Here is a 22,344-nt window from a genome sequence, read left to right as displayed (position 1 = left end):
GAAGTATGTTTACCGAATAAATCTTTCGGACTGCGCCGAGTTGAAATTTTCTGAAAAATGAATAGTTAGAAACATTTTTGGCTAAAAATCATTTTGTAACAAAAATGGTGAATAAATTTCGGGGGGGTATCACAGATCATGGCCAAATAGCCAAAGGAAGGTGTGAATACAGCTGGGAACTTTCAATTTCCAAATCTTCCTCCAAACTTGTGAGCCACCATCTTCTGGCATATTATCAATAAATGTATATGCTGAATTAATTGAGAATTTTCCAGAAATCCCGCCCTTCTCGCCGATTGAGTCTTCCTCGCTGCCATCATCGTAGAGGACAACTACTGCTAGCGATTCCAGAACGTCAGGTGCTAGTACCCTGTCCAATCTTGCCCAATTCCAACCCACTTGTGGAATCCAATATTCAGCAACCGAAGAATAAAGGTTTGGAAGAGTCAGCTATGATAGGCAGACGTTAGTGAGGGGCGATGGCCTAGCTATGAGTCTAGCCAGAAGCGTGTCCGTTGGCCATTCCTAACCATATGTGTTAGGCTTTTGGAAAGGATAGGAGTTGACTTAATGATTCATTTCCATGCATTAGACATATTGGCCTTAGGCTTCCAGGTCGTCGGGTCGTCACTAGTTATTACATACTTAGCCTTCAAAGTTCACCCAAAGGCAGTCCTACGTTGTGAAGAGTCTCCAACCAAGTTTAGCTAGAAAGCTTTTATTCATAGCCTCCATCCTTCTTATTCCCAGCATGTCATGATCTTTATCTTTGGTGACTGTTTCCCATGCTTATATTCCATATACCATCACTCGATCCCATATAAAGTCTCGGATCGGCTTTTCTATGCGTTGTATGACCCACTAGAAGGAGGGTTGTTTGCATTGAATAAAATGGACTGGGGGATAAAATCGACTATGCTAGTGTACGATTGTACGTCTATCAGTAAGGGATAAGGATTTCAATTCATCTTCCATTCTGGTAGCCTGTTTTGAATTCTTAGGATGAGATCATTAAAATTCTCCTCCTTAAGTTTGTCGTGTTGTGAGGGAACTCCAAGATATCTCCTAGATCATTTGTCCTAGGAATCCCCAGTTCATCAGCTATCAGTTGTTGGGTTTGAGTTTCTGTATTCTTAAAAAAGACCCAATGATGACTTCTGATAATTGACTCTCTATCCCGATAAACTGTGGAATACGGTNGGCTACAAGAGCCCACACTAGACAACATCTGTTAAAAACACATTGAAGTGTAGTTAGCACGACGGCTAAGTAAGAACATCCATGGTCACCCAACATTCAACAAAGGTTTTCAAAACACGTATAAGAGAGTTTTGTAACTTTTACTCATTTGATGAGATTTCTCCTGTAAATAAATTAATGAGGACTTGCACAAAAAGTGATTAGTGAACCAAAATCAACATGTCTCTTAAGACAAAATCATTTCTTTCTCAAGGTCGTTACAGAGTAACCCTTTTTTCATCTTTAAAACTTCCTTAGTTTCATATTAGCAAGCGTGAGGCCTTTGGAGTATTCTCATAACTCCCTCTCTGACCACTTGGATCATCGAACTTGGGGTCAGTGGTCATCACCCGGTCTAACGCTGATCCCCTGGACGTAAGGTTCGTTAAAATGATTCCTAGCTGGCCTAGCCAGGTCCGTTAAAACGACACCTCCCCGGACTTCTAGAGTAACTATACTTTAAGTGTGTACACCCCCATAGGAATACCTCATCCTACGAGTTATATAGTACCCGGCGAATAGACTTCGCCCTGCAGTATGAACTAGTCATACAATATAACATAACGACGAATAGACTTCGCCCTACAGTATGAATGATCATACAATATAACACAACGACCACTGGGCAATGGCACTTAATGCCACCCGTGGGTCAATCAAGGTCCTCCTCAACTTTACTTTTAGAAACTAAGGTTTTGAAAACATTTTCCTTCCTTCAGTTTTCTTTCTTAAATTATTTCTTTTTGGACATATTTCTCATTTGAGTCCAATACTTGAAATTGGCTACCTCATTAGCCCATGAAAGATTTTCAAAATACTCTCAGTACCCGCAGGCTTTTCAAACACCATTTTCTCATCTTTCTCACGTAAAGTACACACTCACTAAAAGTGGTATTTTCCTTCAAAAATAAGGTTTTGACAACCTGTGTACCAAAATAGCATACCAAGTTTTTATAAACATTTTTGGATATACTTCATATTCAAGTCTCATACTTGAAATCCATCCACCTAGTTATACCCTTATATATTCTACTAACACAACACAAAGCTCATAAATCCCTATTTCAACTATCAATTATTAAATCTTGAGTGACAAAACCAACTTAAGGGACTTCTTACCTCTTGGTTGTAGTACTTTTTGCAAGAAGGATTTTGATCCTCTACTCAAATCTTTCACCAAAAATTCCTAGGCAAAACATATCATCATAATAATAATTTTAGGAAATTTTAACCTATAGTTAGGTTCTAGGGAAGAAAACAAGGCTTTTAACCGAATAAAAATGGAATTTTACCGAATAGATGATGATCTTGATGAAGAAATTGGGGAATTTTACCGAATAGATGATGATCTTGATGAAGAAATTGGCTATGTTTACCGAATAGATGATGATCTTGATGAAGAAATTGGCTATGGATACCGAATAGATGATGATCTTGATGAAGAAATTGGCTATGGAAGCTGAATAGATGATGATCTTGATGAAGAAATTGGCTATGGAAGCTTTCTTGATCACAAAGAATGAAGATGAAATCTTTCTCTCCTTTTTCTTGATCACAAAGAATGAAGATGAAATCTTTCTCTCCTTATTTCGAAAATGGGAATAGAATGGAGATAATGGGAGACCAAAGCTCTATTTATACCAAGAATGGGAAAGCTTGGAGAATAAGTCTCAATTTGGGGCTTCAAGAGTAAGCCACATTGTTTCTTATAAAGGAAGAAAGAAGAAACTTGGAGATCAAGTTTCCATTTAGATCATCTCCAAAAATCATTTTAATATTAGCATGTGGCTAGAAGGAGTGACACTTGTCACAATTCCATGGTGTGTCTTGTAGAGTAAGACTTCCTTGCCAGTTTGGGATTAAATCAGATATAGTTACGGTAGAAAATAATTTAGGGACAATAGGGTAGCTGCCTAGGTTCTAGAAGAGTCAAAATAAAATTAAAACATAGATGATATCAGTCAAATAATTGGTATCAAATTGAAGAATACAAGTGCTGGCAGAAAGAAATTGGCAGAACACTGGATCCGGATTAAAAATATTATTGGGAGTATTTGGTAAGGTATTTTGATACCATTTTCTTCAAATATGTAGTTAAGCAAGTCTAGAACCTACGTATAAAATGTCATAGAAATCTAAGGAGTAGAAGTATAGTTTTTCGAATTTTTTTCCAAAACTAGTCCAGAGAGAAAAAATTCTGGACAGCACACTGCCAAGGGCAAAAACGTAATTTTCTGTGTTTACTCAAATATCCAAATGACCAAAACTTTTTAAGGATATCAAGTACTATAGGTTGGGGTTCTAAAATAAAAATTTCAGGTAAAACGGAGTTCGGGAAGTATGTTTACCGAATAAATCTTTCGGACTGCGCCGAGTTGAAATTTTCTGAAAAATGAATAGTTAGAAACATTTTTGGCTAAAAATCATTTTGTAACAAAAATGGTGAATAAATTTCGGGGTATCACAGATCATGGCCAAATAGCCAAAGGAAGGTGTGAATACAGCTGGGAACTTTCAATTTCCAAATCTTCCTCCAAACTTGTGAGCCACCATCTTCTGGCATATTATCAATAAATGTATATGCTGAATTAATTGAGAATTTTCCAGAAATCCCGCCCTTCTCGCCGATTGAGTCTTCCTCGCTGCCATCATCGTAGAGGACAACTACTGCTAGCGATTCCAGAACGTCAGGTGCTAGTACCCTGTCCAATCTTGCCCAATTCCAACCCACTTGTGGAATCCAATATTCAGCAACCGAAGAATAAAGGTTTGGAAGAGTCAGCTATGATAGGCAGACGTTAGTGAGGGGGCGATGGCCTAGCTATGAGTCTAGCCAGAAGCGTGTCCGTTGGCCATTCCTAACCATATGTGTTAGGCTTTTGGAAAGGATAGGAGTTGACTTAATGATTCATTTCCATGCATTAGACATATTGGCCTTAGGCTTCCAGGTCGTCGGGTCGTCACTAGTTATTACATACTTAGCCTTCATAATGTTCACCCAAAGGCAGTCCTACGTTGTGAAGAGTCTCCAACCAAGTTTAGCTAGAAAGCTTTTATTCATAGCCTCCATCCTTCTTATTCCCAGCATGTCATGATCTTTATCTTTGGTGACTGTTTCCCATGCTACCAAATTATATCTCCTATTACCATCACTCGATCCCCATATAAAGTCTCGGATCGGCTTTTCTATGCGTTGTATGACCCCACTAGAAGGAGGGTTGTTTGCATTGAATAAAATGGACTGGGGGATAAAATCGACTATGCTAGTGTACGATTGTACGTCTATCAGTAAGGGATAAGGATTTCAATTCATCTTCCATTCTGGTAGCCTGTTTTGAATTCTTAGGATGAGATCATTAAAATTCTCCTCCTTAAGTTTGTCGTGTTGTGAGGGAACTCCAAGATATCTTCCTAGATCATTTGTCCTAGGAATCCCCAGTTCATCAGCTATCAGTTGTTGGGTTTGAGTTTCTGTATTCTTAAAAAAGACCAATGATGACTTCTGATAATTGACTCTCTATCCCGATAAACTGTGGAATAGGTCCAAGCACTGCTTGATAATATTGGCTTGTTTCAAGGTAGCTTCCCAGAATAGAGTTATACCGTCAGCAAAAAAATAGGTGAGTTACTACTGGACCTATTCTACTAACTTTTATCCATTTCCATAGCCCCTCTAGAACTGCCTCATCAATGATGTGGCCTAAACGTTCAATGCACAGAACAAAGAGTAGGGGCGAGATTGGTTCCCCTTGTCTGCCTCTACTTGGTTTAAACCATTTAGATTTCTTCCCATTCAGTGTTATTGCCAGTCTTGGGGTAGAAATGCATGTCATAATGTTCCTAATCCATTTCTTGTTGAAGCCGACTTATTCAAGGGTTGATCGAATGAATCTCCAAGCTAGTCTGTCGTAAGCTTTTTCAAGATCTATTTTAAGTACCATCCAGCCTACCCCTCTTCGTTTTATCTTCATTGAGTTTAACACCTCCTGATATGATAATATGTTATATGAAATTTGTCTTCCTGGCACAAAGCTAGATTGGTGAGGTCCGATTACCTTCTGTAGAACTGGTTTGATTCTAGTTGTCATTGTCTTTGAGATAACTTTGTACGTGATGTTGCATAGACCAATAGGGCGCAGCTGTTTGACTGCTTCCGGGTTGGTGACTTTGGGGATGAGAGCCGGCAATGTATCTTTGCAGCCATCCGATAGTAAGCCTGTGTCAAAGAATTCCTTAGCAAAATTAGTTAAGCTACCTCCTACTGTATCCCATGTCTTTTCGAAGAACCCAGCATGAAAACAATTCGGCCCAAGAGCTTTGTATGACGGCATGTCAAACGGAGCTTCTTTGATTTCCATACAAGAGAATGGTTCATTGATTTGATCCCAGGATGAGAGCTGCAATCTAGGATACCTTCCATTGTGTGACTCCTGCGCGCTTCCACTGTCTTCCACTGTGAAGAGTGTTTTGAAATAGTCATAGATATGTTTTAAAATGGAGTCATCATCTGTTAACCAATTTTCTTGGTTGTCCCTAATCCCATTAATCTTGGATGTAGCTTTTTTTTACTGTAGTTGTTGTATGATAAAATCTAGTGTTGCGGTCAACGGATATGATCCACTCTTCCCGCGATCGTTCATACCACATGTGCTCTTCCTGTAATAGTATTTCTTTGAATTCTTTCCTTAATTTTTTATCTAGTTTTATCAAATCCGACCTGCGTTGATTGCAAAAACTTTGTTGCACACCTTCGATTCTTGCCAGGACTCTCCATTTTCTGTGAAAAATATTTCCAAAAGTATTTTGATTCCAAGACTCCAGCTTTTGTGTTAACCTTTGCTTGTTTTGTTCAACGTCATTCTCTAAACTCCAGTTCTGCTTGACAACCTATTGAAAGTCTGGATGTGTAGGCCAAGCTGCATTGAACTTAAAACGTTTTTCTTTATAAACTGCTTGAGGTAGATCAGTTTGGAGAAGAAGGGGTGTCTGATCCGAGTTAACCATCAGAAGGTGGGTAACCTCTGCATTTGGGAAAAGCATTCTCCATTCTATATTGCATAGTGCTCTATCCAGTCTAGCTCCCTTATATGCTGAAGAATTGATGCCCCTACTCCATGTGAATTTGCGCCATTAAATCCAAGATCCATCAGTCCCTCTTGGAAAATCTAATTTTTAAAACCTACACATCGAGACAAAGAAAAGTTGTTACCATTTGAGACTTCTTCTTTTGATAACACAGAGTTATAATCTCCAATAGAAAGCTATGTCCCATTAAAGTTCATAACGTTTTGTGAGAGCTTGTAGAAGAGTTCCCTTCTAAGTCGTAGATCTGGCTGCCGTAAACTACAAACAGCCACCAAGGTAGGGAGTTGTTCTCCGAAATTTTCAAAAGGACAAACTAGGGTGAGTATGGAGGATCTCAACTAAGACTCTCCCTTCCTAGAATACCCATGTTGGGCGTCGGCAAGGTTGGCCGAGTTCAGCCCCTACTCGATTCGAGACGTGGCGCTGTGGCTTACCATGGAGGGATGTGGTTAAATGGTTAATGTCCACCTACCTATCACCAATTGGTTCTAAGTAGGATATGGCAACCAGATAGCCAAAGAACTTTGTGGTTAAGCGTGTTTGACTTCCGGCAGTCACGGGATGGGTGACCCCCTGGGAAGTAAGCATAGTGCAGCGCTGAGATCCAACAATTGGTATCAGAGCCGTCCAGTGCCAGGTGGGATGTCCAACAATTGGTATCAGAGCCGTCCAGTGCCAGGTGGGATGTGGGCTTGACTTTCGGCAGTCACGGGATGGGTGACCCCCTGGTGGGCTTGACTTTCGGCAGTCACGGGATGGGTGACCCCCTGGGAAGTAAGCATAGTGCAGCGCTGAGATCCAACAATTGGTATCAGAGCCGTCCAGTGCCAGGTGGGATGTCCAACAATTGGTATCAGAGCCGTCCAGTGCCAGGTGGGATGTGGGCTTGACTTTCGGCAGTCACGGGATGGGTGACCCCCTGGTGGGCTTGACTTTCGGCAGTCACGGGATGGGTGACCCCCTGCTCGATTCCCCTGCTCGATTCGAGACGTGGTGCTAGCGTGCTTGACTTCTGGCAGTCACGGGATGGATAACCCCCTGGGAAGTAAGCATAGTGCAGCGCTGAGATCCATCAACCCAAATACCCCTTGAGAAACCAATTTTTGAACATATCGAATCTGCTTGGTTCCCTGAAACTTTGGGTTCTAACAAGCAAGTGAGGGTGGCCTTATAGACACATATATGGTATTTCAGGGTGCGGTGAAACGCCCGAGAGACCGTGTAACACCCCGTATTTTCCTACCACTATTTTAAATAAAAATATTTAAAATAAAGGACTATTTCCTTATTATTAATTATGGTAGTATGATGGTTATATATATAACTGTTTTTCTATGGGCTATAGACAAACTATTTCTACAATTATTATTTGAGCACTTAAATATTCTAAGCCCATACTATATTATTTTTATTATAAAGCTATGGATCCAATAAACTATCCTAAGATCCAATATAATTATATTGTAACTATGTTTGACCCAACTTCTAAATTGATCCAACCACCCTAATATAGCCCATTCTATTCTTGGAAACCTAGCCTACTAAATATAGTATATGATTCTACGTATGGCAGCCTAAACATCCCTCTGCTTCATTCTTTACCTCTCTCGCCTCTTTCTCGATAGACCACCGGCCAACAAACAACAATGGAGACCTCCGGCCAACAGCTCCTCCTTCCGGCATCACCATCCTTCTCCGGCGAATGGCAGCGGCGGGAAGCTCCGAGGGTGAGCCAAAGCTTCCATCTTCTTCTCGTTCAGCGGCAGCAGACGAAGACCAGCGAAGCAATGTAGCGGTATTTCCCTCCCTCGCTTTGTGTGGAAATACCAGCCGGCAGCCTCCCCTGTTTTGATGAAGTCCGGCGAGAGCTATCAGCAACAGGGCGGTGGTCTACCTCCCCCGTTCCCATTCTCGCGAGCAGAGTGTATCGAAGAAGGCGACGGGCGATGCTGAGCAGCGGCGATCCTCACTCGTCGACTTCTTGGGTGGCGTCTTCTTCCACTTCTTGGCGGCGGGTTCTCCGTCCAAGCGTGGGCAGTAGCGGCGGTCAGAAGCAGCAATGGGAGCGAGTCCTCTTCCTTCGGCGTCTAGGTGGTGGCATTAGAGGCCTTGATCGTTGATGGTGGCCACGGTGGTTCGGCAATGGAGTTCGGCGGGCGGTGTCTGGTCTTGTATTGTCGTTTGCGTGTTATAACAGAAAGGAACGGTGTGGCTTGGTGGTATGGTAGTGGTGCATTGAGTTAGAGGGCAAGAGTTCGAACCTTATAGCATATTGATTTTAAGGTAATTCCTTATTAAGTCTTAATTTGGCCTATTAGTACGTATTTGTTGATGATTAAGATTATTATGGATTAGTAACTATATTATTAGGTTGTTATTATTCAGTGATCATGTTCCTATGCTTAAATATTATAGTTTAGGTAGTTATGACCCTTACTAATGCATGATAGGTGCTATAGTCACTACAAGAAAATGCGTGATTCGTGACGGAAACAATTCCGTCGCGATTTAGCAACGGAATTGCGACAAAACATAATTCCGTCGCTAATCAACGACAGAATTGCGACGGAAGTATTTTCCGTCGCGATTCTTGGCGCAAATAGGAAAAAAATTCCGCGAAAACATGGCGGCAAAAATATCGCGACGGAATTTGCGACCGAATAAATTTCCATTGCTAAATAACGACGGAAATAGCGATGGATTCAATTTCCATCGCAAAATAGCGACGGAAGTGGCGACGGAACTGTTTCCTTTGCTAAAATGAACACTCGCAAATACATTACGACCATTCGACCAAGACGATAGACGACGTCGTTTTTTGTTTTTTGTTTTGTGTTTTTTGTGTTTTTTTTAAAGCATATTATTAAAAAAGAAAAAACCCTAAATCAGATTCATCTCCTTCACAGCCGCATTCCATTCATCCATTGGAACAAAATACCTCCATTTTCCTCCAGCCGCAACACATCTCCGCCGAAGACCATCGCCGCCGCCGTCGTCGACCAGCTGCCGCCTTCGTCCCAGCGTCACCACCGTCCCAGCAGGTAGCAGCCATCGCCGAATCCACTGCAATCGATCGATCCAGTCGTCGCCCCCCGTCGCAGTCGCACTCGCCCTCGCCGTCGTCGACCAGCCACCGCCTTCGTCCTAGCATCGCCGTTGAAGTTCTCTCCACCGCCTCTTCCCTCTCCCCTCTGCCGCTCTGTGCTCTGCCTCCTCCAGTCTGCCTCCGCCTCTACAGTCCGCTTTTGCCACCGTCTCCGCCTCTACAGACGCGGTCTCGCCACGCAGTCACGCCCGTCGCCCATCGCCGAACTCGCCTCTCGCACTCTCAGTCAACACCTCCAGCCCTCCAGAGTCCTGTCTCGCCCTCTTGTTCTGGTACCTGCAATTTTCTTCAATATCCTCAATATCTTATACAATCTGTCTTCAATACTCTTTGCTATTTAATTTGTTTAATTTTTATTTGAGTTGGTATTTGATTTTGTTTAAATTTTGTGGGAAAACTATGTATTTAACTGGGATTTGTTGTCTGAGCTTGTAGGTTGTGTATATGGAAACTAATAGATATTTTTTGGATCATCTAAACATTTTAATATTAGGTTTCATTTTGATAGTGTGGGATAATGAAGTTGAGGATATCTCTGTGTGTGATAATACTTTGTTAGTTTTTATCTTAGCAGTTCAAGCACTTTCTTTATCTTTAGCAGTTCAAGCCTGGGATGACCAGGAGTTGCTTGGTTGGTTATTCTCATGTAATCTTGTTAGTTACCAAGATTTGTGTTATATTTGAGGCTTGGGTTATTCTCCAAGTTGGTTTGGCATTGACTCGTTTAACCTAGATTGGAAGATTAGGGGTAGTTTGGTTAGTTATTTGAGTCTTCTTGTGTCAACTTGTTAATAACCGGTTAGTTATTTGAGTCTTCTTGTGTCAACTTGTTAATAACCTAGAGTCCTAGACTGGAGTTGTGTCTGAGTATTGGTTTGCTCATCAATTTTGTTCAGGTTTGACTCAGTTATATTTGAATTTTAATTGGGCTTGAATAATTTATTTCTCCATATATTTGAATTTTAATTGGGCTTGAATAATTTATTTCTCCATACCTTAAATGTATATTTACAGTCTTCAATTGATATATGTATACAACTGTTACATTACTAAGTCTTTAATGAGCTTGTAAGAACCCCATAGAAATTTAGTTTCGTAAACAAATAGTAATTGCTCTTATTGTTTGATGTGTTACTCTTGTCAAGTGAGACAAGCACCAATCTTTTCCTAGTTAAGTGAATTGGCTTTATCAATCAGCTTGATTAGTTATCTAGTGTATTGATATGAGAGTATGTATTTCTTTGAACTGAAATCTTGAAATCTTTGATGCACATGCACTTAGTAATTATGTTGTTCTTGTTGTCAGTTGATTACTTATGCCAATATTTTTTTTTGCTGTGCTTCTAATTTCACAGGGCTTGAGGAGAAACAGTTTGTGAAAGCAACGCATGCTGATCAAGACTCGGGATTGGATCCTATTTTAACCGATTTGGTATAGATGTTGGTATACAATCCAGGTTGAGTGTGATAAACCTTTTTTATACATGTTGACTTCTGTGTATGCACACACTTATGTAGTCTACATGTTTTAACATACAACAAGCTTGATATAACAATAGATATTACTTTTTATAAGCTTCTGAAATTCAAGACTCTAGTGATGGCTATGTGCATGTTGAAAGGAAAAAGGCTCAGTAATAGTTTTCAGTGACAACCAATTTAACTTCTACTAAGGCTTGTGAAATTGATTTAACCTTGCTGCTTGTTGTGTGTTTCCCCAGAGTCCAGGTTCCAAAATTTCAAGACTCAAAGTATTCATAGCCTCCCAGGTAATTTTCATAATGATATTTGTTCTAGTACACACTACAGTTTCTAGTATAATGCTATAAATCCTATAATTCATTGTTAGTTTGCATATTAGGCTTACTTTCAAGTTTCCACTTTCCAGTATATTATTTTGAATATTATAATGCTATTTGTTCCAGTATATAGTCAAGACTGTCAACTGTGGCCAGAGCTGGGATATCTGTAGTAGCAATAGTAGGAGTATTTTTATTAGCATTGCAAACCTGTAATTGCAAACCTGGCATTATTTTTTAGTTTGAGTGAACTACTGTAATTTTTTGGAATTGTAATTTCATAGTGTTTGTATGAGAGTTGCAGTGTGCAAAGAGCAATATTGTTGTTGTTGTTGTTGATGTTGTTGTTGTTTTTATTTTTTTTTTTTTTTAATTTTTTAAAAGGTATCCGCGACTGTTGTACAAAGAACAGTCGCGGATACCCTGATTTTTTTTTTTAATATTTCATTGCCAAATTGCGAGGGAATTGCGACGGAATTATTCCGTCGCTATTCCGTCGCCATATTTCGCGACGGAAATTTTCCGTCGCGAATGGAGATACGACGAGCTGATAGACGACGGAAACGAATTCTGTCGTAATTCCGTCGCGAAACCTGTTTCGCAACGGAATTTGGCTGTTTTGCGACGGAATTGTTCCGTCGCGAATGCGATATTTCTTGTAGTGAGTCCGATAGTGAATAATTATGGATCCCGGGTGATGATTATAATGGACCGACTAGGAACGTTAATATCATTGTTATTAGTAGTTAGTGACGGTGTTAGATTATATTAATTCTCAGGTTCGTGATTATGGACCTAGCTTATGAGTAGAGTTGGTGTTGCTTTGGATTAATGAGCTTCAAGAGGTAACCAGCATGTCCACTAAAATCTATTTTACCCTCTTAATCTATGAATATTATTTGGAGTATTGGGAATCCTGAGTATTTCTTTGCTATTAGCCTATTTGTTGTTGTCTGTGAAGTCACTTTTGATGGATTATGAACTTGTGTTCTTGATCCCTTGCATATAGATGTTTATGGATATTTATTGGTATGGATTCCTTGTTTATTTGGCTTCTGGGAGTTGTAATCTGAGTAATCTGAGCCTATTTTCGTATTCTGGGAATGAACTTTGCGTCTTCTGTCTGTTCTGGTCTGGGTGTGGTTTGGAGTTGCTCTTGCGGTAAGGTTAGGTGGTATAATGTGTCCCGCCTAAGTGGTCCGCAAGAACAACGGAGGAAGGGAGTGACGGAGGAGGGCGATCCGCTGGGCAGCCCCGCCCCTTCTGGCGGAAGAGGGCGGCGGACTAGGGTGATCCATTGGGGAGTGCCGCCAGTTGAGGCGGACGTGTGTGGCGGAGAAGGTGGTTCCGCCAGGTTGATCAGTTGGGTCTTCTGGATTTCTGTTTCCAGTAGTTATTTTGTTGTTCTGTTGTCTTGTTGTTTCACCCTTGTTTCTGGAACTTGTTGGGATATTATGCTGAGTATTTTTCCTTGGTTCTTGAGCACTTATTCATGTCTCTTGATTCATCATCTTGATGTATTGGTTGGTTGAATCCTTGGTTATTTTTCCTGAGTGTTTGTTGTGTTCATAATCTGAGATGAACACTGTGAGTGTTTTGTTCTTAGGATGAGTTTGAGGTTGGATATGGAGTGGTGGATCTTTGAGTATCTCTTGGGCTGTTTGGGGATGAACTAACGGTGGAACTAACTTGGGCTTTTGCCTCTGTGATCGGACTTCGGTCCCTGTGATTGGGTTTTTACCCCTGTGATTGGACTTTCGTCCCTGTGATTGGGCTTTTGCCCCTGTGATTGGGTTTATACCCCTGTGACTGGGCTTTCGCCCCTGTGATTGGGTTTTTACCCCTGTGAACTAACTTCGGGCTTGGTGATTGGTGTGAGAGTTGGTACTTGGGTTGGAAGTTAAGGTTTTGGTGTTTATCCTTGGGTTGAGGTCTGTTCGGTTCTTTGTTGACTCTTGAGTTGTATTGTATCTTGTTGATTATTGGTTATTCTTTGATATATTCTGGTTTGGTTGTTCCTTATGAGTATTCGGTTGAGTTTGTGATTCGGTTGGATATTGGTATTGATGAGAAGTCTTGGTTTATATATTCTTTCAGCTTGTTGTTGTTGAGTATCCGATTTTAAATATCGACAGTTCGTTGGTGTGTATATTCTATATGGGTGTGTAAACCTATTTAAAAACTTACTATATATCTATACTTCCTTGCGGGTGTGAATGGTAGTTGCTTAGCAGTCTTTTGCTAATGGTTTCTTGTATGTTTTCCAGGTATGCAATAAGTCTAAGCGTGAGCGCGATAGAGATATATCCGTATGAGGCGGCTTAGATTAGTTTGTTATGTTTTAGACTTATGTTTTGGGCCTGTGTACCAATATGAGATTCTATATACTCTTGTGTTTTAGATTTTGGATCTTTTGGACATGTTTGAGGATTTATATACTATACAGTTCAGTTTTTGTTAGCCTGTGCATCTAGGCTGTGTGTTACCTAGGTGTGGCATGATACCGCTTAGGCTATAAATCGCTTCCGCTATGTTGTGTTGATAGTTGAGATAGGCAGCTTTGTGTTAAAGTTTTAGCTATCTCAGCTTGTGAAAAGTTGGGGTGTCACAGACCGCCCCTGGGAATTCCAAACAAGCAAGTTCATAATAAAAAACAATTGAAAACAAACGCAAGCATGCATGCAAGAATCCGCAAGCACGCCCAGCTGATCTGCAGTTCTCACATCCCCGTCCATAGCATCGTTTGAAGGATTAGTGCAGTCAAAGAAATCTAATCCCTCATCCAGTGAAATGTTAAGGATTGGAGTTTGATAAACCATTGGTGACGATGGATCTTGTTCGTCGTTCCAATGACTCATTACAATGCTGGTGGGGGCTTGTGCTCTTGATGAGCCCCTAACTACCACGTGTTCATCTTCTGCAGCAGCTCTCCTTAAAACAATTGGTTTTCCTCCTCTACCTCCGTGGTTTGTGAATCGAGGTGATCGTTGTTCTCTAAGCTGTTTCCGGGCTTATCCTGGTGGGCTTGGTTGGTCCACATTCTTGTGGTTTCCGTTGTCTACAACTGCCTTCTCGCAATCAGTGTTCAGAGGTTGGTCTCCTATGTCTTCCATTGGCAAAACATCCCCCATTCCATCAAGGGGTGCAAACCTGGAGTTAAACAGCTTATTATTATAAACCATGGCTATGTTTACTTCTTTTGGTAGGTTTGCATCCGATTGTCGATGATCGTTCCCGCTGCCACTCTTCTTCAGGCTCCTTATGTTTTTGCCTTTAACCAACATCCACGATCCAAAATTTTTCTTTTGATGGAGGGTCTTCATGTACAGGCTTCTTGAGTAGCACTAGTGCATAATCTCCCACTTCAATCGGCTCAGAGTTCATTCCAGCCTCCCTCTGAATGACCATTTCATCGTTAGGAGGCATAGGCTCTTTTCTGCATTGGTCCCTTCTGTAGCCATACTTGCCACATTTGAAGCACACCAGGTGTATACCTTCATATTCTATCAGGCAGATCTTTTCGTTCAAGTTTAACTTTGATAGTAGAGGCTTAGTCATATCCACCTCTATGCAGATTCAAGCAAATTTTCCCTTGGAGGCCAAGCTCGTAGTATCATCAATCTTAACCGCTCGACCAATCTTCCGGCCTATCTTCATCAAGAAATCGTCTTCAAAATATTCAATTGGAAGTTCGGGTAATCGAATCCATACTAGAAGTTTCTCCATTGTATTCGTTCGAGGATCGAAGTTCGGCATCCATTATTGGACAATAACGTAGTGGTCTCGAACATTCCATGGGCCCTCGAACCTAGCATAACCATAGTCACGTTTTGAATCGAACTTGGCCAAAAAGTAGTCATGTTCAAGATCATTAAGCTCCATGGGGCTTTCTGGACGCCACATTGCTTAGAGCAGGTAGTTATACCCTACTGTCATACCAAAGATTTGAATGTTTAAAGTTCGACGCCATGAGCACCTAAGCTTTCTCTTTTCCTTGCTTGTTACAATAATTGGTACTGTCAAAGCGGGCCGGCCCACCCCATTAGGCCCGCCCCACCACGGGCCTAATTTTTAGCAGGCTTTTGCGGGCTAACCCGCTAAGCCTGCGGGCTAGGGTTCATGCAACCCCAGCCCGCCCCACGCGGGTTGACGGTCCCCGCGGGCCGGCCCGCGAGCTTTTAAAAAAAAATTTAACTTTTAAATATAAATAGATAAAATAAATAAATTAATATATATATATATAATTATATATAAAAAAAATTAGTGTACTGTGTTCGCACACTAAGATTATATATATAACCTTATATAATCTTAGTGTACTGTGTTCACATGCGAACACAGTACACAAGTTTATTTATATATATAAATCATTTTTTTTTATAAAAAGGGTTTGGCCCGCGGGCTACGGGCCAAGCCCGTTTAGGCCCGTGTTTTCGCGGGCCATTTTTTTGTAGCTCTAACCCGCCCCACCACAGGGCCGCAGACTTTGACCCACTTTGACAGCGCTAACAATGATTCTTGGGCAATCTGGGTCATTAGAGGCTTTTTCTTCCGAGAGCTCGTCTTCTTCTGTATTGTTCTGCAAGAATCCTCTAAATCTCTACTTGTACGTTGGCTGTGGTGGCTGAGTTTCATCCACCTAGAGTATCTCCTCCACTATTGTCATGTCGAATGTATTAATGATTAAGGATTGTACATTATTTTGATTTTTGATTTTTTAATGTTTGAAATCTTGTATTATAAATTATTTTATTTTTTAAACTTAAAATCTGTCATTTGATCCGCACCTAATATGCTATTAGCGGATAGGATCCGCACCCTTTGCGGATGCAAAAAAGATTTTTCAAATCCGCCTTTAGCGGATTGGGTGACGATTTTTCTCAAATCCACCCCGCGCTCACCCCTGATTGAAGGTAGATCACATATAATTATAGACACGTAACATTATAACTACATACATATAAATTGTTAATGCAAACACATAACATATTAACCAACATTTTATGTGTCTATAGTTAACATATTATATATTGTGTTTGTAATTATCATATTTTGTGCCTATAATCTATATATATATAAAGAGACAAGTTTTTGGTAAATAAAAAAATCTTCAGTTTCCCGCCCAATGGAAACTACGCCGTTTTGGCCAATTTCATGGGAAACCGAGAACATTAATTTTATTGCGGCTGTGTTCTGTATTGAATCATTTGGTTACATTTTAAATTTGAACCTAAGTTATTTATGGATACAACTCTTTGGCTTTCCAATGACAGGCGTGACTCTTCGGATACAACCCATTATAATTACATAACCCTAGGGCTACCAATATATACACAACAGAGATGATCAGCTCGAAATTTACAAGCAAAGCTACAAATCTATTCTATTTTCATAAACTCTATGGCTCCGATGTATGTATTAGTTGAAGAGTTGGATAAGGACCATACTTCAGTTGCAATCAGATTGAGGGCCGTGCGCACCTACAATGTTTGGTACAGTAGAGGAAGAGATCAAATCAAGAGCAGAGAGTGTGTCTTCCATGATGAAGCGGTAATCTATTATTTTTTTGATGTCTAAAACATTGTAAATTGTAAATTGTAAAAAATTTTAAAAAATGCAGTACAAACATTGCTATAATGTTTATTTAATATACAGTATTTTGTTTTGTATTTATAGGGTTCCTACATTCACCTGCATATTCCAGGAAAGAGTGTTTCTCCGAAGAATGATTTTGTAGAGGGAAATGTGTACTGCATAAAAAAAATTTTGGTAGTTGCTCATTGGTATTGCTATAAGACATGTGAAGGAGAGTACATGATGAAAGTTTTTTCTGAAACATTGGTCAAACCTTATAAAGGGTGTGATTTTCCAAGGTATATGTATAGACTAAAGCCATTTGAAGTTCTGAACACACTGGATGCAAATATTTTGGTTGGTAAGTTAGAAAATATTCAATTTTTTCATGGTTTTGAGGCAGTACTAAATACTACTGATCTAATACTTCTTTTATTTTTCTAGATGTCATTGGCCGTGTAGTTGAAATATACTCTCCATTGGAGAAGATGATTAATGGGAGACCCTCTCGGTTGATAGATTTTGTGATTGAAGATTTGAAGTAAGTTTACACAAACCTCAAATGTTTTATTTTACAGATTGAAAATATGCATCAATTTTTTAAAAAAAATTCATGCAGGGGTAATCAAGTGAAATGCACTGTCTGGGATGACCATGTAGAGAAAGTGAAGCCTTTTTTTAAAAGTGATCTTTTGGATCCAGTGGTTGTTCTAATTCAGATGGGTCGGATTAAGCTGGTCGAAAAATGTAAGTGTAATTTTACATAACAGTTACCTTGATAGTGCTTTTTTAATGTCTTCCTTAAGAGCTTTGTGTTGCTGGAATATCTACCTCTTTCTTCTTGAGTATCTGCAGTAGTGTAAACAGACTATAGTGAATCTGAGAATTTTAGTAGATAATAGTTTGTTCCTTATCTAAGTTCTTACCTCAGTTTCTTTGTGAATTTTCTGTTCCTGCAATCAGAGAACTCATTTCCAGTATTGTACTCTTCTGTTCCTGCAATACGTGAGTATTTGTTAATCCTTATGATTTTGTAATTTTGTAATTTATATTTGTGTAGCTGGAGAAGTAAAAATTTGCAGTTCTTATGATGCTACAAAATTGCTATTCAACCAAAACACTTTGGAGTTTGTTGAATTCAGAAATAGGTATGATGCATTTCTTTAACATATCAATGTTACATATCTCTAAAACCTGAGAACAGCAGATTCATATTTGTGTATTCAGTCTATCTATGCAGCAGCAAACGCCTTTGAAGAGCATTACATCGAATTCTACTTCCAGTTATGGTACTACAAGTGGAGTGGAAAGCAGTACAAAAATGCAGATCACAACATTATCTGAGATCTTTTCTAAAAGAGATGTATCTATTTCTTAATAATCCAGTGTAGTTATGTACTTTTAAAACATATTGAATTAGAAATCTATTTTTTTTCATGGCAGATTGGTGATTTTTTGGTACCATGCAAGATTATAGGTATTGAGTCTGATCCCAATGATTGGTATTACGACTCTTGCCCTAAACCAAATTGTAATAAGAAGTTGGAACTCAACTCTGGAATGTATGATTGTGGCAAATGTGGTGGTCGGTTTGTTAAAGGTACCCTAAGATATAAGCTTAAAATTCGTGTGGTTGATGTTAATGGGACAGCTCCACTCCTTTTATGGGACCGTGATGTTCTTGAGTTGTTGTGTTTAAAGGCAGATGAATTGAAGGCTATGCAGCCATCTATGAGTTCCCTGATTTTGAACTTAACTTAGATGTCTATATAATAGATTAGTAAAATGCCTTAACCACTAATGGTCTTTTTTTTTTATGTTTTAGGTAACGACAAAGGTTCCTAAAGACATCAGGAATTTAAAAGGGAGAGGTCTGTTTTTTAAGATTTCTGTGAAAAGTGAAACATTTGATAACCTCGATAATGCAGTTCCAGTACTGCAAGTCAAACACTTTCCTGAAATGTTTGAAACCTACTGTCCTGGGCTAATCCAGCATAACGATGATGAATTTTCTTCCAAGCTACAACTAACACAGGATGATTCTGACACAAATGAGGTATTTATATAGATTATTTCAGTCAAATAGCCTTTTAAGTTTCACTAGCAGTATATGCTTATTTGTTATCTGTTCAGGGTTTTTTTTCAGATTATCCTACAGAAAGTCCTATTGCTGCTACTCCTGGAAAGCAGGATGAAGCTGGGAATGAAACCGAAGCAGTGAAGCGAAGTCTGCTGGATGAATTCTCAAGTATACAACCATCAATGAAAAAGAAAGAGGTTGTAGTGAAAATGGAGAATGAGAAAGAATAGGGTGATGAACATTGAGTACTTTGGACAATCTGTGTTTGGACAATATGACAGTGTTGATGTTGGATTAGTATGTGGTTTTTGGACAATCTGTTTGGGCCCTTGAATTTGTAACCCTAATAGTTTAGGGTTAACAATCTATTTGTTTTTGTATTTCACTATGCTAATGTTTTCTGATCTTGCCTACAATTACTTGCATTAATGAATGTGAATTTATCTAAGTAAGCAGAAAGTATACTGCTTAGTGTTATTTTTTGTATAGATTTGTGATTTTCAGGTACTTGACGATTAAGTTGTAGCAGCAGGCGAATAATTGTAGCAGCAGGCAAATAATTGGAGTAGCAGGCAGATAATTGCAGCAGAAGGCAAACAATTGGAGCAGAAGTGAAAAAATAATTGGTTTTGAAGGCAATTATTGAACTCAAGTTGTAGCAGAAGGCAAATAATTGAAGCAGAAGGCAAACAACTGGAGCAGAAGTAAAAAAAATTGCACTAGGCACATCTATAATCAATATTCAGTAGGCAGCCATTGTAACTACACATAGATATTGTTATAGTTATGGATAGATTTACACTTTTGTTTATTTACAGTTTTTATCATGTTCTAAAAATGTAATTGATGCAATATTTTAAAGATGAATAGAAAGTATGCTTATTGTTAGGAACATAATGTATTAAGTTTTGATGATACCAAAATGTATTTTAGAATCCCCTAAGTCTCGAAAGATAGGAATCAATGTAAGTTCGACAAGTAAACTAAGAGCGAAAATACAACCGGGTAACTTGAGCTCAACTCGGAAAATATTTAAGCTTAAGGTAAACTTGTGTGAACATCTTAGAAAGTCTCGTGTTGTAATCCTATAGATAGATCAGAAGAAGGCACGGGACAACACTGGAAGAATAAGGGTCTGCGAGACATCAACTAAGTCTCGAGACATAAGCATAGTTCGAGAGGTAGGACCTCTCGATACAACAACCCAGTTCGAGACATAAGCAGAGTTCGAGAGATAGATCTCTCGATACATGGGGATCAAGACATCAAACAATCGAGACATCAACTTTGGTCTCGATAAACTGACATTTCTCCAAAAGGCTGAATGATGGTCAGGAAGCATGAATAAAGTTTGGAGAAGAAGAATATCATGGAGATAAAATATTAAGGAAGTGCCAGAAGTGAATGCCACATCAGAATTCCACAACAAACGGATAGAAGGTGCACTAATCCAAAGTCAGTCTTATTCCCTAAAACGAGGATCAATGGGAATTTAAAAAGAGTAACTTTTACCAAAAGTAGCAAGTGGAGCATGGACTCAAGAAAGTGGATTATGGAATATCCACTACCAAACAAAAGGTTCAAGTTACAAGACCACCACTCCATGAAAAATGTTGAAAAGATGCAAGTCTCATACACAACATGGGAGACAAATTTCAAACGGAATAATTTTCCCTCCAACGGAATTATTCCTTAACTCTCATATAAAAAGGACGTGAAGACACAAGTTCAAAAAAACGGGGAATTTTTCGTAAGAGGTTGGTTCGATTCGAAAATCTTAAGAGGTGTCTGCTTAGAACGTTCAAAAGTGCAAGTGCTCAACTTGGAATATCATCCTGATATTCCAAATAGCGAGAGAACACATCTTAGTGTTTGAGAGAGTTACAAAGCTTAAACTGCTATACATCTAGAAGGTGACCGAAGCAGCTCTACATCGAAGTTGATTCAACGATAGCTTTTGGTCAGATTGGAGCTTGTTACACTCAACTGTGACAACCAAAGGTCCTTGCTTTGGATTAAGCAAGAAGATGTGGAGTAACCTGGCAGCTGTCTAGTGAAGATCCTGAGGCTTGAGGCGGGCTTGGTGATCAAAGCTCAAGTGCTCGAGAGGTGGAGTAACTGGAAGCGGGGAGAAAAACCTGAGGAGAGGCGGAGTAACCTGGGAGCTGTCTTGTGAAGATCCTGAGGCTTGAGGCGGGCTTGGTGATCAAAGCTCAAGTGCTCGATAGGTGGAGTAACAAGAAGCGGGGCGAAAAACCTGAGGCTTGAGGCGGGCTTCGTGATCAAAGCTCAAGCGCTCGATATTGTACTAAAAAGGGAAGTTTTAGTGCAATCCTTCCAGGGAGTTTCTGGAAGAAGAGTGGATGTAGGCAGGTTGGCCGAACCACTTAAAAATCTCTCTCGCATTTACTTTCTGTCTTTATCTCTCGATCTAATTCTCGAACTGCACTGCATATAACCGCACCTCTCGAACTAACTCAAACTCGTGCTAACTAAAAAGGGGATAACCTTTCCGCTGCGCATAAAACTTTGTCTTCATCTTGTGAGGTATCGGACCTAAACATCCTAAGTCCAATACACACGAGAAGTCGAAAAAGATTTGCAAAATCTTATACAAGTCTATTCACCCCCCCCCCTCTAGACTTGTACCCCATCCCCTTGGGACCAACACTTATCTGGATAGCCACATTCTTCTCCTTGAAAGCGTCACAGTTGAGGACAGAATATGTTCCTTAATTCTCATAGATTTAGACTGTCAAAACATGAGAATATAAAGTTAGTGTCAATTGCACTAAAATACCTCCTTTATAGTCAAATCATTTGCATGATGGTGTGCTTAATTAAAGGCAGAGTTAGACATAACAATAGAAAGTTGGTTTCAATTACACTAAAATATCTCTTTTATAGTCAAATGATGGTGTGCCTAATTAAAGACAGAACCCTTTAAATGATAGTTTACATGTGAGGTGAGTTGTATGTTGTCAATTAATTAAAGTAAATGAAAGACAATTACACTAAAATATCTCTTTTATAGTCAAATGATTTCCATGATGGTGTGCCTAATTAAAGAGAAACCCTTTAAATGATAGTTTACATGTGAGGTGAGTTGTATGTTGTCGATTAATTAAAGTAAATGAAAGACACAATTACTAAATAAAGTACTCAAAAGGCAGTCTTGATGGGTATATTGTGCATACAGGTATTAGCACAACTGTGACAATCGTGTTGTAATGCAATATATTGGTCATACAGGCAGTAAGATGTACACTGGATTTATTTGTAATCATTTTTACATTGGTATCAAGTCATATTAAATAGAAAATCAGTAATTAGTACACCAAAACTGTTGGATTTCCAATGAACAAAGTAATAGCAAAAATCAATCATAATTGCTCTGAACCTTTACAATTTATAAAAGCCACTATGATGAAACACTAACAACTTTCAAATAATACACTCTA

At 39.4% G+C, this 22,344-nt stretch overlaps 1 protein-coding gene and 1 long non-coding RNA gene across 2 annotated transcripts; both read left to right on the top strand.

Annotated features, from left to right (window-relative positions):
- Positions 1–7,919: 7,919 nt before the first annotated feature.
- On the top strand, positions 7,920–11,417 carry LOC116011321. The gene is made up of 4 exons (XR_004097005.1): positions 7,920–8,607; positions 10,786–10,887; positions 11,152–11,199; positions 11,356–11,417. It is a non-coding gene; the product is annotated as an uncharacterized LOC116011321 (long non-coding RNA).
- A 5,212-nt stretch (positions 11,418–16,629) lies between these two features.
- Positions 16,630–19,113, top strand: LOC116010879 (replication protein A 70 kDa DNA-binding subunit-like). Its single transcript, XM_031250374.1, has 9 exons — positions 16,630–16,779; positions 16,906–17,164; positions 17,248–17,344; positions 17,423–17,550; positions 17,864–17,951; positions 18,031–18,166; positions 18,247–18,519; positions 18,629–18,859; positions 18,937–19,113. The coding sequence occupies exons 1-9, from the start codon at positions 16,630–16,632 to the stop codon at positions 19,111–19,113; spliced, it is 1,539 nt and encodes a 512-aa protein (XP_031106234.1).
- Positions 19,114–22,344: the final 3,231 nt, after the last annotated feature.

Source organism: Ipomoea triloba, chromosome 2, assembly GCF_003576645.1.
Source record: "Ipomoea triloba cultivar NCNSP0323 chromosome 2, ASM357664v1".
NCBI lineage: Eukaryota > Viridiplantae > Streptophyta > Magnoliopsida > Solanales > Convolvulaceae > Ipomoea > Ipomoea triloba.
The sequence above is the reverse complement of the archived record's forward strand: the minus strand, read 5'-3'. Positions and strand labels throughout refer to the sequence as shown.